This window comes from Callospermophilus lateralis, chromosome 8 (assembly GCF_048772815.1).
Source record: "Callospermophilus lateralis isolate mCalLat2 chromosome 8, mCalLat2.hap1, whole genome shotgun sequence".
NCBI classification, from domain to species: domain Eukaryota; kingdom Metazoa; phylum Chordata; class Mammalia; order Rodentia; family Sciuridae; genus Callospermophilus; species Callospermophilus lateralis.
Genome location: NC_135312.1, coordinates 32896899 through 32912862, shown reverse-complemented (window position 1 = coordinate 32912862; position 15964 = coordinate 32896899). Strand labels below are relative to the sequence as shown.

The 15964-nt window shown below is 36.8% G+C and overlaps 1 protein-coding gene across 5 annotated transcripts in view; it reads left to right on the top strand.

Moving 5' to 3' along the window:
- Positions 1 to 15964, top strand: part of Atp8a1 (ATPase phospholipid transporting 8A1) — a 213305-nt gene that overhangs the window by 120322 nt on the left and 77019 nt on the right. For all 5 annotated transcript variants that reach the window (XM_076865343.2, XM_076865340.2, XM_076865342.2 and 2 more), the window contains 2 exons: positions 4235 to 4373; positions 6362 to 6426. In XM_076865343.2, the coding sequence (XP_076721458.1) occupies positions 4235 to 4373; positions 6362 to 6426 (204 nt within the window). The remainder of the gene's footprint in view (positions 1 to 4234; positions 4374 to 6361; positions 6427 to 15964) is intronic.

The following is a 15964-nucleotide window of genomic DNA, read 5'->3' as shown; positions in this document are numbered from 1 at the left end:
TCGGATAAAGGGGAAATGAACAGATTTTTGGAGCAGAGTGATTTCTTTTCACACATCAATGTATCCCCACACCAGTTTTGCTGAATGTTCAGAAATGTTTTATTACCCTTCTAGAAATCCCTATTATCACCAACACACTCCATGATCACCTGCTTGTAACTTTCCTGATCATACCTTGCTAATCCTACATCTTTGATCCTTTGTGTTAATTTTGCTTGTCTTGAAAATGTTTTCCTTTCACCTGTACAAATCCAGATGCTTTCCTTATTTTAAATATGATTTCAACATGATCTCCAGTGAAGTCAGTTGTGTGTGATGATGCTTATCTCTATATTTTCTGAATTCATTTTTCCGCTCAAGAGTAGAGCTCATCAAATATATTTGACTATATTTTTAATGAATATTTTGACTCTATGTAGTTGCACAGTGTTTGTGAAATATATTACAAAAAAATAATTATGTTTTGGTGGGAAGGTTTTGGTTTCGGTTTGTTTTAGTTTGGTTTAGAGAATTTCAGGGATTTGTATTACTGAACTATTGCCGCAATTATTAAGAAACCTTATGATATCTTCCATAGAATATTTAAAATTTGAACACAACTACATCCTGTTCCTCACTGGGATGTGAGCCTGAATGATGTAACTGCAAATACCCTAAAAGTAGCTGGAAGAACTGATGGAGTTGTTGTCTAAATGTTGAAATATAGCAATTATAACGCTGGCACAGTTGATGCTGAACTGTTCCTCCTTTTTTTCCTTGAACTTCTTGATGATAATTATCAGGTTATGATAGATTTCAAACCTGCTTCCCATTAAAGGTAATGAAATAATATTATCTTCTTAAAGAAGATGATATTTACTTTCCTGTTTTATATATCATATACCAAGAAGTCATGTTTCAAGTGTATCTAACAGCTGTGTGCATTATTTGGAACACACTGAAAAGAAAATGGTCTAGATTGCAGTGATATTTTTTAACTTTTGGATTATGGATTTTGTTTTTGTTGAGTTTGTCATGAGCTCACTTAGTGAAAATACTGAATGCTGCCTCAATATTATGGAAATACAAAGATAAATAGGACATGGCCCCTACTTTTGAGGAAAACTACTAGGGTCACATATTTAAACAGCTCATCTTAATACAGATTGAATATCCTTTATCTGAAATGCTTATGAATAGATTTCAGATTTTTTTCAGATTTTGGAATATTTTATGTGCATCATGAGATACCTTGAAGAGGAGACCCAAGTATAAACATAAAATTCATTTTTTGTATATGCCTCTTTCACAGAGTGTAAAGGTAATTTTATGTTATAATTATTTATATTTTTTGTACCCAGGTTTTAACTACCACATCACATGAAGTCAGAAGTGGAATTTTCCACTCATGGCATCATGTTGGTGTTAAAAGCATTTCAGACTTTGGAGCATTTCAGACTTCAGATTTTCTAATTAGGGATGCTAACCCTAAATGGTAAGATATGGAAAGATGGGCAGAGGGGAAAACTTGTTTTGAAAGGCAAAGGAAAGCTAAAAGTAAGCTGTAACTTTTGAGTTTGGTATCACAGAATACACCAGGTTTCACCAGCAAGTGAAGAATATGTGGAATATCTATTAATAGACAAGATTGTGTATCCCATGAAAACATCTTGCACATGCACAGCTCTCTCTAAGTCCATTGTGGCAGAGACTGTTGGCTGACTAATTTAACAATCATTCCCATCTGCCTTCTCCCTTGCTGTCTGCCCTGTGGAACTGAGAAAAGCTAAATACTGATGTTAGTGATATCCATGTAACACAATCTGGCTAACTGGCCATGTTTGGAAATATGCTGAGGGTTTTTTTTTTTAAAATAATTTTGCTTTTTCAAATAAGAGACCCTGTTGATATCACTTCCTTACTCTTGTCTTCAATATGGCTGCTATAATTATACCAGTGAGGGCCACTGAGACATTGAGAGCACTCAGGAAGATGAATGGAGATGTGCTTGAGCCATAACTGCCTACTTCAGTACTACTTATGAGGAAAATCAAACCTTCACTTAAGCCATTGTAGTCATATTTTTCTATTACTTGCAGCCAGAAGCATTCCTGACTGATACCAGAATTAGCCACACATGCAAGGGTATGGAGAGATCAAGTCTGCCAGCACCATTTTTCCAACTGCATGTTCTCACTTCAGGTCTCTGTGTTACATCTTGATAATTCTAGCAATATTTCGATATTTTCCATCATTGTTATATTTGTTATGGTGATCTATGGCCAAGGATCTTTAATATTATTGTAATTGTTTTGGAGGGCACCACAAATTGTGCCCACATGAGACACTGAAGTTAATCAGTAAATGTTGTGTATGTTCTGACTGTTCCACCAACCAGCCATCCCTCCATCTCTGTCCCTTTCCACAGGCTTCCTTTTTTGAAATACGACAATATTGAAATCAGACGAATCAGTAAACCTACAAAGGTCTCCAAGCATTTAAGTGAAAGGAAGCGTTGCCTGTCTCTCACTTAAAATCAAAAGCTAGAAATGGGTAAGCTTAGCAAGGAAGGTGTGGCTAAAGACAGGTAGACTGAAAGCTGGTCTCTTGCACCAGTTAGCCAACCAGTGAATGCAGTGGGAATGTCCTCAAAGGACATTAAAGTGCTACTCCAGTGAACATATGAATAATAAGAAAGCAAATCAGGCTTGTTGCTGATATGTCACAGTTTTAGTGATCTGGATAGAAGATCAGACCAACATTCCCTTCGGCCAAAAACAAATCCAGAGAAAGGCCTTAACCCTCTGTAGTTCTGTGAAGGCTGAGAGAGGTGAAGAAATAAGGAAAGAAGAATAAGGAAAGAAGCCATCTCCACAGTTGGAGATGTATAGGGCAAAGCAGCAAGTGCTGGTGAAGAAGCTGCAACATGTTGTCCGAAAAGTCTAGTGGAGATAGATGAAGAAGGGCGCTGCTGTCAACAGCAGGTTTTCAGTGTGGATGTAACAGTCTTATCTTGAAGAAGACACCATCTAGGACTTTCATAACTAGAGATATTTTAATGCCTGGCTTCAAAGGACAGACTGGCTCTCTTATTATGGCCTTCACCAGCCACCACCCTGATCAGTCAGTGGCCATCCACATCAAGGCCAGATCCTCCACCAGCAAGAAGATGATGACTTGCTGAAGGCTCATGACCATTAGCAATTTTTTAAAGTATTTACATTCTTTTTGTTGGTCCGTTGATTGCTACTGGGGATTGAACCCAGGGGCGCTCAACCACTGAACTAGGTCCACATCCCTATTTTATTTTTTTATTTTTAGACAGCATCTTACCAAGTTCCTTAGGACCTCACCAAATTGCGGAAGCTGGTTTTGAACTTTCAATTCTCCTACCTCAGCCTCCGGAGCCGCTGGGATTACAGGCATGTGCCACCATGCCTGACTACATTGTTTTAGACAAATGCTCTTGCATACTTAATACACTATATGATAAACATAACTTTTATACACAGTGGGAAACCAAAAAAAATTACATGACTTGTTTCATTGTGATATTTGCTTTATCATAGTGGTCTAGAACCAAATCCACAATATCTTCAAAGTATACCTCTATTAGTTGTGTACAGTCTTGTGTGAAGGATACACTCTAATGAGCAATACTTCTGTGATATTCTGACCTTCTCCTGTGCAAAGTGGAACAATGAGAAAAACGCTCAACCTGTTCTTTCTTAAAGAGACCAATGCTATAACTATGTTTACTGCTCTCCTCCTCATTTCTAATTTCATCATGTGTACATTCCCTGATAATACTTCAGATTGCAATTTGACAATATTTGTATATATCCTTTTTTTAAAAAATAAATCATCAAGATTGCTTTTTCACTGTGGTAATCTTCCTTATTCTGTTTTGTCTTTCTTGATAGCTACCTGCTCCTTTTTAACTGACTTTTTCTTTTCCCCTTCTAAATATTTTGGGGCTTTGTTTTGTTGGGGTGTGGTATTTGTTTGTTTGTTTTAGAATTTGCTTTTAGGGAGACAGTAAGGTAAGACAGTCTTACTGTCATGGAAAAATATTCCAGATGAAAGTCAAGGATCCTTAAGAGAGAAAGCTCAGTGGAATAGTTGGAACTTACACCTAAGTCCATGAATTATCACTAAGTCTCTGATTTTCAAACAACTATGTACTTCAATTCTTGTTTTTAATGAATCTGAACTAGTTGGATTCTTAAAAATTTTACCCCTCATTTTTTTCCAGAACCTTCAGCTACTTGGAGCTACAGCTATTGAGGATAAATTACAAGATCAAGTGCCTGAAACCATAGAAACTCTGATGAAAGCAGATATCAAAATCTGGATCCTCACAGGGGACAAGCAAGAAACTGCCATTAATATTGGTAATTCACTTAATTCAGGTGCTTTTAACAGATAAGATATATTTTAGAAGGTAGATTTGAGATGTTTCAATATTTGAAAGAGTTGATGTATCAAGATTCCAAATTTATATTCTTAGACCTTCCTGTTTGTTTACTTAGGGCTTCAATACAGCCTTTAACATTGCAGTGGTTTTATATGCAACCAAAATTGAGCTCTCACAACCACATATACCCTCTCTCACCTTTGCATCCTGCCTCCTCATGTGGCATTCGTGAGGGACACATGCTGATAATACTTCTGTAGTTGTCTGTGAGAGTCTAGGGATTAGATTTGTGGCATGCTTGTGTACTGACACTAGTTTATGTGACCAAAGGTTTATGAGATAGGAAGTAAGAAAGTTGCTAGTTTGTATTCTTCCTACAGTCAATTCATATTATTTTGAAAAATAATAAAGTTTGTATTAGCTCAAGCTGCCATAACAGAATATCTTATATAGGGTGACTTAAACAATAGAAACTGATTTTTCTGGAGACTGGAAATGCAAGAGCAGAGTGCCCAGGGTTGGTTTCTGGTAAGGTCTCTCTTCCTGTCTTACAGGTGGCTGCCTTCTCATGTCCTCACGTAGCCTTTGCTCTGTGCATATGCACCACTTGTATCTTTTTCTTGTAAAGACACCGGTTCTGTTGCATTAGAGCCCCGTCTTAGTCTCTTTGCATGGCTATTAAAAAAAAAAAAAAAATGCCCTCAGTCTGATAACTTGTAAAGAGAGTAAATTTACATCTCACAGTTCTGGAGCAGAGAAATCAAAGGTCAAGGCACCACCAGATTCAGTATCAGATGAGGACACACTTTCTGATTTACAGATGACATCTTCTGTGTCCTCACCTGGTAGAAGGGGCAAGGAAGTTTCAGAGGCCTCTTTTATAAAGGCATTAATCCATTTATAGGGGTAGAGCCATGCCAGCAGCCCACCTCCTACTACCATCACACTGGTAGTAGGAATTTGGGAGAGACAAATATTGAATTTGGGGAGACAAATATTCAGACCATAGCAGGCCCAACACTATGACCTCCTTTAGCCTTAATTACCTTTTTAAAGGTCCTGTGTACAAATAGTCACACTGTGGGTTAAAGTTTCGGCATAGGAATTTCTGGGTTGAGAGAAAAAATTCAGTTCATAACAAAGGTCTTACTAAGAAGAAAGTTAATATTTGGTATTAGAAGCCTATAGTACCAATAATACATCAAAAGAAGCACCCTTTTTTCCAAAATTCAGTAATAGTAGGTAGCCTGAGCACTGTAAACCTTTGTATAGATTTAACCTCTTGTTATTAGTCATATACATTATGTACAAAAAATCCTCCAAAGTCACAGAAAACAGGACTGAAGTGTTCACAGCATGAAACCACAATTTTGGAAAGTTATTTTTAAATATTCTCTAACATAGTCTTAGCTCGTATTCCTTTTGAAAATATTAGCAGTCATCCTGAAGTATCCTATAGATCTAGTACAAAGTTATAGTAAATTAATGTTATTAATAGAATATTTATTTTAGGAGAAAAAAGCATACAAATTTATTAACATACATGGGGGAAATTATAGGAGTTTGAATACCCTGAAAATTAATTTTTATTTTAAAAAATCAACAATTATGTAGTAGAATGTTAAATTTACAAGCCACACGGTTGTTAATTTTTATTATAAAAATTAAAAAATTAACACTGGTGTTTAGAGAAAAAATGAAAAGAAGATGTCTGAGAAGGGAATTATGATAAAATGCAGAATGGGTGAAGAATTGGAAGACCTGAAAACAGAGGGTAAAACTTAAGACAACAGATGGAGAATATATGGTGAAGAGTGAGATGTGAGGAAAGGAGGCATTCAGGATGTGTAGTCACCGTGGGTGATCTAGGAAAGGGAGGAGGGTAGTAATTTCTGGCAATTTTAATATCTTCTCTTTCATAAAATTAATTGTATTTGTAATTATATTTGTTCTGTTTGTACATAGGACATTCCTGCAAACTCTTAAAGAAGAACATGGGAATGATTGTTATAAATGAAGGCTCTCTTGATGTAAGTGAAATTCTAAAAAAAAAAAAAAAAAACTCTTTTACTAACTTAATCACCTTGTAGTATTTTATTTTATTCAGTTAGCTATATTTTATTTTCCCAAGATTAACAGATGCCCTATCATTGTTGTTCTGCTTTACTATAGTTTTGAATAACATTGATTAAATTGATACACACCTTGGAATTGTGTTAACTATAGAAATTGCTAAATAATTTTCTTAAGGTTATAAGACAGAAAGGGTGCTTGATAAAAACATTGTTGGGAAGTTCCTGATGGACTGTAACTTGTTCATATCTGAGTATTGTATTTTGTATATCAAGCATTTTATGTCCGTTTTAACATCCAGTGCTAATATACGTTTTGCTTCTTTTAGAAAATTGTGAACATTATTTAACAACACAAAATAACCATTTCTGATAAGTTTTGTTTTGGTGTGTGTGTTATGTCCTAACTTCTAGGGTAAAATGTAAATTCCTCGTATGTATTTTTTCATGGCCTTGATCACCTGATGTCATATTTAGCAAAGAAATAAAGATTATTAGGAATAGGCTATAAAGTATAAGTTCACAAAATAATATGTAGGTCATATGACCTGAAAATATTTTCAAGTTAGGGTGAATATTTGTAATTTAAGGTGGAAGACAGAACAGGAAAGGTGATGATTATACAGCTGCTTGAAATAGTCACTGTGACGCAGAGAGCCAAGTGGAGAAAACCTGATAATTAGGCATGTTGGTGAAGCTGAGAGGCCAGCTAGGTAGGAGCCACAGTGAGGAGGTGATTGAGGAGGGAGATGTTCAGAAGGTGGCTGCAGAGCAGAGATTGTGTGTAAGCATTTTCTCACTTCAGATTTTTACCTTGAAATGATGGTCTCTTATTCATCCTTCAAACAATCCTCTGATAATTTTCTCTTTCTCATGAAATCTTTGAGCAACTTGTCATTTAAAGATTAGCGTATGATTTTGCAATTATGTGAGCTGTTTATGCCTTTAATTATTGAACAAGTAGTTTTGGTGAACCAAACTTTAATCCTATTTTAAAACAAACTCAAAAAAATTATCAATGGGAGCTAATCTGTCTTTATTATACATTTAGTTGTCCCTCTGCTAGGCACTAAGAATGTACCCCTAAATTATTGTGCCATGAGCTCTGCCCCCTTTAACTTACTGTTACTTCCATCATCCACCATCTTGTATGTTAATTATTATAGCTGAGTTATTATTACCTTGTGAAAAATTATGACTAAGAGAACCATGATCTCATAAGCTTACACAATAAGTGAAATGGCATATATACAAATAACAGTACAAATCAGATATATAAATAAGGTACATAGTTCACTATGGGGATATTGTGAAGTGCAGTACATTTATAAAGAAAGTGACATCTAGTTAGAAAGAGGTGCGTGATGGAAGAGTGGAAAGTATTTGAAACATGAAAATTCTCACAAGGTAAGTTCAAGGCCTATTTGGGGCTTGAGAAGAAAAACACTGAATTTGAATGCAAGGTTATAATTCTTCAAATATTCTTATTTTGCTTCTTTTTAAAAATTGTGGAAGTTATTAAACAGCACAAAATAACCATTTCTGATAAGTTTTGTTATCCTCAAATATTCTTATTTGAAGAATTATAAGCCATAATGTAAAAATTAAGTTACGGAACAGGAAAAGTACAGATGTTAGAAAGTGAATCTGCACCTTTGCATCTGATCTGCCGGTTTATCTCCCTGGGACAGGCCCCTACTTGCAGATTCTTGAGTTACTCTCAGGAGTGTATGTCAACATACAGACGCTCTGTTGTTAAAACAAGTCATAGCACATTATATACAACACTTTATGTGCTTTGCTTTTCTCACTATATCTTAGCAAATGTTCTGCAATAGATGTTTGAAGCTATCTAATTTTTTTTTAACATGGCATGGTATTTAAAAGGTATCTATAAGTAAATGATAGAGTTAAAACTGAAAAGATGATCTCAGGCCATCTGTGGTAGCCTGGGCCAGGTTAGGGAATGTGCCTGCATAGGAAGAGGGGACCTTCAGCAGGTCTGTGCTGAAGAAGTATGAGAGATTGTACATAGGCAGCCTTGGAAGAGCAGCAGGCATGGAGTACAGGCAAGGGGCCAGGAGAAGAGTTTAGGTCACCTTTGGAGTAGGATTGGGGGCACCAATGCCAGCCATGTGGTGTGAGAAAAATTGGGATGTATGGCATCTGGCCCCTGAAGAAGGAGTCAACAAGGATGTTTCTGGAAGTTCCATTTGGTCAGAGTACTGTTAAAATTGCAATGGAAATAATAATTCCCACCAACCCTGGTGGTGGTTATGCTTTTTTTTTTTTTTAACACAATACCTTTATTGGTTTTTTATTTTTATGTGGTGCCAGGGATCAAACCCAGAGCCTCACGCATGCTAAGCAAGCACTGTACCACTGAGCCACAACCCAGCCCCATGGTTATGCTTTGGTGGGTAACATGGTTACATGTTTTCTTACAGTCAGAATAAATCAGAGATAGAACCATGATGCAAAAGCAGGACAAGCCTTGCCTTGTCTGATGGCCCTTTTTGTCTGGATCCAGGCTCCCACCTATGTAGAGTGTGGCAGCATGACTGCTTTTCTTTTATTCTGTTCCATCATTTTTGTCCATTCCTTGGATAAATATTCTTTTTTTTTTTTTAAGAGAGAGAGAGAGAGAATTTTTTAATATTTATTTTTCAGTTTTCGGCGGACACAACATCTTTATTTTATGTGGTGCTGAGGATTGAACCCAGCGCCCCGCACATGCCAGGCGAGCGCGTTAACACTTGAACCACATCCCCAGCCCGGATAAATTTTCTTTTGAGTGTTTTAAGTATCAAGTAAATAATAATCTCAAGGGAAAAAAGAAAAGTGAAATACCAAAAAATATTCATTGAGAGCATCAGAGTAGAGTCACAACAATGACATTTATTTTCATTTTGAGGTTTCTAAGTTGGTAGCACGAAATTAACCAACCCCTCAGGGTACTCACACTGCCTATTTCTACTGGGGAAGATGTAGTTAGTTAAAAGTGTCAGGTAGATAACCCAGTGTAGGTGCTATTGTATCTGTCTGTTCAGCTTTAGCCTCTGTCTCAGCGTCCAGAAAACTGTCTCAGGTGTAAGGATTATGCTATAAATATTTGAGGAGCAAGTTACTGCATAATTGTTAAGAATTCCATTTTTTTAATTGGTGAGTTCCATTATTTTTAAAAGTCATGTATCAGTTTTAACTTTGGTAGTACTTCATCATATCTGATGTTTTAAAAGTAGGATGGTTAAGAATCTCCTTATCCATTCAAGTGGCAGGTTGGGGCAGGAGGCAGACAGTATGAATGAATTAGCACTAATTTGTCCAGCTCCTACCCGCCAAGCATTCTGCACCACTGTCTGGGGAAGGTTTTCTCCCAGGGAGTTAAGTGGTGACTACAAATCCGGCTGTTTAGGGTCAGACCTGCTGGGGTACACTCATTTGTTTCTCAGCAGGAAAGGAAACATCACTTTGCATAGCGACTTCCTATCTTGTGTCATAAAATCCATGGCTGAGGTTTCAGGCAAATCATGTGAAGTGCTAGGATGCCCGTAGGAACATCATTATTTGTTTTTCATTGCCACAGAAAAGAAAAACATCCTATCTATGTTTAAATTGTACTGATAGATAATAAGAGGAAATAGGATTATCACTGCATGAGCATAAAGAATAATTAACAAGTAATAAACTTAGGAACATAACATCTTAAGAAATGAATTGTGAGTGTGTGTTTTGTCAAGTGACAATTTTAACGAGCACACTCAAATTATTCTCTGAAACAGCCCAGTGGTTGAGAGCACAGTTCTGTCCCAGACTAACTGTGCAAGTTGAAAAAGCTTCTGTGAGCCAAGTTTTGCTGCCTTTAGAGAGAACATCACGTTTGGCATAGGATTAGTATGGTTAGCCCAATACATGGCACATGTGAAAAGGAGATGTTATGAAATTTTGTGGAAAGAACAGTGTTCCCATTGCTTGTAACTTGTTTTGCATGATGATTATCTTTGTTATTAAAAACTATTTTTCCACGTTTTAATTTTTTCTTAAGGGAACAAATTATAACTGTAGATTCTCTTTTACATAAGTGATACATATTGCTATGAACTGTTCAAATTTTCTGCAAAATGTTATTCCTAATACTGTTAAAATTGAACAGATCAATCTCTTTCTCTTATATTAAACTTTTATAAAGTATTATATTCAAAGATCTTGAAATTTCACATAGAAAACTGTTTCTCCTAGTGATTCTATTAACAGAGATCATCGTCTCCCAAAATATAGATCATCACCAAAAAAAAAAAAAAAATGCTACTGGGCTTTCTTTCTTTTGGAGTTTTAGCATGGTTGTTGTGCTTGTGGGGGTGGGGAGTAACTCTTGGATGTTTTTTAAATCCTTTAAGTAAATGCATTAAACCAAACTACAATTGAAGAAACAAACAGAAGGAGAGTCTCTTGTAAAATGCCCGTCACCAAAAGAATTTCTCAAGCAAAAAAACTTGATTCTTTTTTTTAATTTAGAAAAGAATTTTATAGATAAGCCTCACCTAAAGTTGATCAGAATTTTCAATAACTATTTCATTTCTATAATTTGTTGTATACTATTTGAGCCTCTTTAATAGGAGTTTTGATTATGCTCTTCATATAAAACATTTCCCTAAGCATCTGCAAAGACAGAATTTCCAGATTGCTGGCTTGAAGAACATTTTTATACTTCCTCCCTGACTCCACAGCAAGGCTCAGGAAATAGCCCACAAACCTCTGAGAAGCCCCTTCTACTGAATAACCTGTATCTAAGGCATCCCTTTTGCATCTTTGAGTTATATCTTTGAGTTTGTCATCAAATAATTTCTTCAAAGTCTGTCAAAACTGGAAACATCTAAACTGTGAGCTAAGAACTAGAGAATTTGATACTATGACCCGATTTCTAATTTTAATAAGTCTTTCAAAATACACTAAAACAGTTCTGGAAGGATTGGGTTTATGATATACTAAGAAATATAGTTTTAATACTATACAAGAGCCTCATAGCATACCAACTCTGTGAATCTCTGGAAATACTTTCAGGCAACTCAAAATTGTACTCTTTCATCTTGGTCTGATCAAAGTTTCTACGTGATAGAAAAATGATGGAGGTTTGTTTCATTGAGATAGCTCACCACCATGTCATCTGTCAAGCCCAGAGTGTGAAGGATTATCATTTCTTATGCTACTCACTGTATGACATAAAGGAATAAATAGATGTCTCCTCGGTACCAAAACCATCTTTCTTGAGTTTCTCGTGATGTACCCTTAACATAAGACTCACCTTCTAGCATCTCTTTTGTAGGGGGAGCTGTGGAATCTGGTAAAGCTAGAACTTAAATCCATTCTTACTGTTGTTCCCCCGCCTTTCTACTGCCAGACTTTCCTGAGAGGTGCAGGGGGAGCAGCCACCACACTTTCTGGGAGAAGCCAAGTATCATTGACCCTACAGAAAAATTCAGCTTTCTGACCTCCTATGAAAAGTGAACTCTGACCACTCTGCAGGATTCTGTGCGTGGCTGTTCTGGTCCTAACAAAACCAAGAGCTTATGTGTCTTCAGTGCTTTCTATTTTGGACCGGGTGCTGGATTAAAGCCTTGACACCTGAAAATGTTAGTAGACAGATATAATTATGCCTCAAAATAGGAATCTAGAAAGAGTTTCCTAATCAAAAAGACAGCTAAGCAGCACTGAGGAATGTAGCTAAGTCATTTGATTCTGGAATATAATATAAAAATAACTTTTTCTTACCCTCAGCTGCTACGTTTGAAAAATAAGAGTAATGAAAATATTCATTTCCTAGGAATGATCTGAGGGCTAAAGAAGACAGTGCTCCTGTTTAATGCTTAGAAATAGTTGACATGCATGTAGTAAGCACTCAAGAAATATTGACTGTGGTCATGATCCTCATCATTACTATTTCTTCTAGCACTATTATTCCTGGGAGAGGAGAGTTCTTCATTTCCATCTGCTGTAAGAGATAACTTTAAACAGCTGCCTTGCTCTTAAATTACTTAAATTTCTCTACTTAATTTAAGAATATGGCCCCAAACTAGCTGTAGGTTTGATTATGGATACCAGTGTTTCCCCTGCCTGATATATTTTTTCAGAAAATGAATTGTTGGCCACGTTGGATATTACATTAACAAGCATTAAAATACAATTTTTTCAACACTAGAGTAAAAGCAAACCCTTTATGGAATGACTATTTTTTTTTCTAGCTGTATTTGACTTTCTAATAGCATGTAAGTTTTGACTATAACTTATAGCACATTTAGGACATAAATGCTGAAGTTGTCATCTGTACCCTTTTAAGCTCAACTTGTATATATTATGCAGACAAACCTCACTGTTTTGGGAACCAGCCACTGGTGAATGGCTTCTGAAAGAAATCCAGAATAAGCAAGTTATTGACTTGACTCCAGAAAAGAAGTGGGGTGAGGGGGGAATGTGGGCTACTTCAGGTTTTATTTTGATATGTCCCCTGAGTCTAATACAATACATTTTGTATTGCTTTGACAAATAGTTTAGGCAGGTTTTAAACCACACTGAGTTTCTTTCCACCACCAGTGTTGGCGTTTCAACACCATGAATTTTCTTTTACCGTCAGCAAAGCTAGTTCAACTTTGGGCTTGAAATCTTAAGATCTTAGATTAACTTTTAAGGTGTTAGTGTATCCCTATCAGATGCAGAGGTAGTTTTCTGCAGTGCCCCAAGGTAGGAAGATTATTCATATCCTGTCTGGCACATTGCTTCCTCCAAGTAGTCTTCAGTGAAGAGAGCCAAATGCATTACCTTTGAAAGGAATAGGTTAGTGAAAAAATGTAAACATTACTCAAGAATGAAAATAACATTTGAACAAATAATCTATTTTCCTTTCCCCTGATTTAAGACAGTGTCTGCTACAGGCCAAAGTATGTGGTTGAAGAAGTTTCATCAAACCCATTGTTTGGTCTCACGGAACTAAATGTGTCCCCCTTTTTAAACAAAATTCAGTGTGCCCAGTTTGTGTGCAGAGCCCTAAGTGAAGTTGTTCACAAATTCACAGTATTTCTATTTCAGGAAATGCTTCCTCCCCCAAGCCTCAGAATTCTTTTCCTCATTTTGGCTAGACATCTGAACTCTTCCCAGAGTTCCCAAGACCTAGAATTACAGATAAGTGCTTTCTAACCAGTCTGCCCCCTTGCTATCTCCCCACATGCCTGTGGACATTTCTGAATGGAGAAATTTTCTTATGCCCTCTTCACGTCTCCTGCTCACACCTTTGATGAGTCAGTACATTCATGAAAATAAAGGGGTCTAGGAGACCTACTATGTGCCAGGAGTTTCTGATGCAAAATTCTCTACTCCCATAGGGCTGGTGCTATATCTTCCCCCTTCCATATGTACATGGAGACTTTGAGTTCACACAGTTATCTAATGCAGGATTCTGAATGCCCACCTTGAGTGATCCAAATCTCAGAGCTATGTCTTTATTTAGTTTTGCTTTTGTGTTTAAATCACCACACCTTCTCTAATGACAGAAGGACTCGATTATAGGTAAAAGCATTCTGAGAGGCAACCCCCAGGTGTTGTAGCTTGTTTCATCAACTCATGACCAGGTTCACTCCCACAAAGCCACCAAGGGGTCATCCTGCTACCTTGCACTTACAGAACCAAAGAAAGACCTAGGTTTAGTTTTATCGATAGAACTGAGTGTATATGTGAAATAAAGGAAATGGTGTGTATTGGGGATCTACACTGAGAAAATATGGCAGATTACAATTCTTCTGTATTCCTCTAGTAATTAATTCAAGTCATTAAGAAAATGGCCCAACGTTAGCTTTCTCTGTGGTTCTGGGAACAGTTTCTCATAGGCTCCGGTTTTTGCCTTCTCCAAATGGTTGATTTGGTAATTTGCTTATTTTCAGAAAACTGGTTGTATATTCTAAGCAACCTCTTCCTGACTGAATTGAAGGCAATGCGAGAGACTGGATGTCTGCCGACCCAGTTCCTCCCAAAATGCTCCCTTTAGCATTTGAATCACAGCCGCCACTGGAGAATACTTCATACCAAGCTCAAAATCGTGTTTAGGAGGCTTTCAGTGGTGGTTTAGAGTAATTACCATGAGGGCTTTGGTAAAAGCCTTTATCCATAAAACTATTTAAATTATATAATTATATCCCCTCCCTCATTCTTCCTTCCTTTCCCTGGATTTGTCTTTCTCTGCTGCACATCCCTGCCCCAGTGCTGAAACCCAGTCTGGACACAGATCTGACACTTCTCTGCCTTTGTTCCCTGAGTGAGAGTAGATGCCTCACGGACTTATTTGCCTCATGGAACCTATCATAATCCCAAATCCCAGGCCTCTCCTAAGGGGCCAAGAGCAATTTCTCCAGTGCTACAACTTCTTCCTCTTACCTGCTTCCATTTTGTGAACCTTGACCTTTTCCAGATGGCATGATCCTTGGGGAGATTGGACTATGTTCTCAATTAGTGCTGTACATCTACCCCGGCCTTGGAAGACCCAATCTGAGTATCAGCAAAGCATGGATTTTTTTTTTTTTCTGTTTTGTCTCTTTCCCTCTCTCCATTATCTTTAACAACACATATCGATTAAATGCACTTCTTTTGGCTTTTTTCCCCACTCAGCCATTTTGGGGGGCCTCTCTGATCATGTGGTTTCAATGACTTCACCTTCTGTCTACCCCTACCCATTTTGGAAAAATTGTTCTATATTGGTTTGGTTCTGTATGCATATGCTTTTAAACATTGTATTCCAGTTTAGGAATTTAGAGACACCAGAGGTCTTTGATCAAAAACTATATCAAAAAGAGCTAGCAATCCTGACTGGGTTGCATACTAAATGAGCCAATTGTAGATGAACATAGTTTCTTTCTGCTCTTAAGTGTATGTTCTTTTATCACTGCCTAGAGTAACTAGAAGAGCCATTGATAATATGCATTGTGTAGGAGTATATGGAATGTCCAGTATTTCATTGAATCACTAACACATTGTAGAAAAATAAGTTATACCCAGTGGTTTATCCAGGTTGTTATCGTTGGAGTCATAACTCACTTTTTAAGAACGTGTCAACATTGTCCATACTTGATATGGTCACAGTATATTATTAGGAATGTTCTTGGAATGTTCAGTTAATTCGTAATTTTAGGGTGTAAACATTTGGAGAGTGTAAAAGTAGAAAAGGAATGAAACATTATTTGGCTGTAAATTTGTAAATACTTGATTTCTTTAAATGATGATGAAGTGGGGCCACAAACCACCAAAATAGCTGATAAAATGTGTTAATTTAAGATTCATGTGTATATCTATGTCCTCTTATTTGACATTTTAGATTAACTTATAGTAGGTTTTAAAAGGCAAATAATTAGCAAACTAAGGTAAATTATCCTCCACCCCACTTTCCAAGGTAAATTTTATTTCTCTGCTTTAAGAACAAACAGTACCTAAGATTTTGACTTGATGATGTTCTATCCCA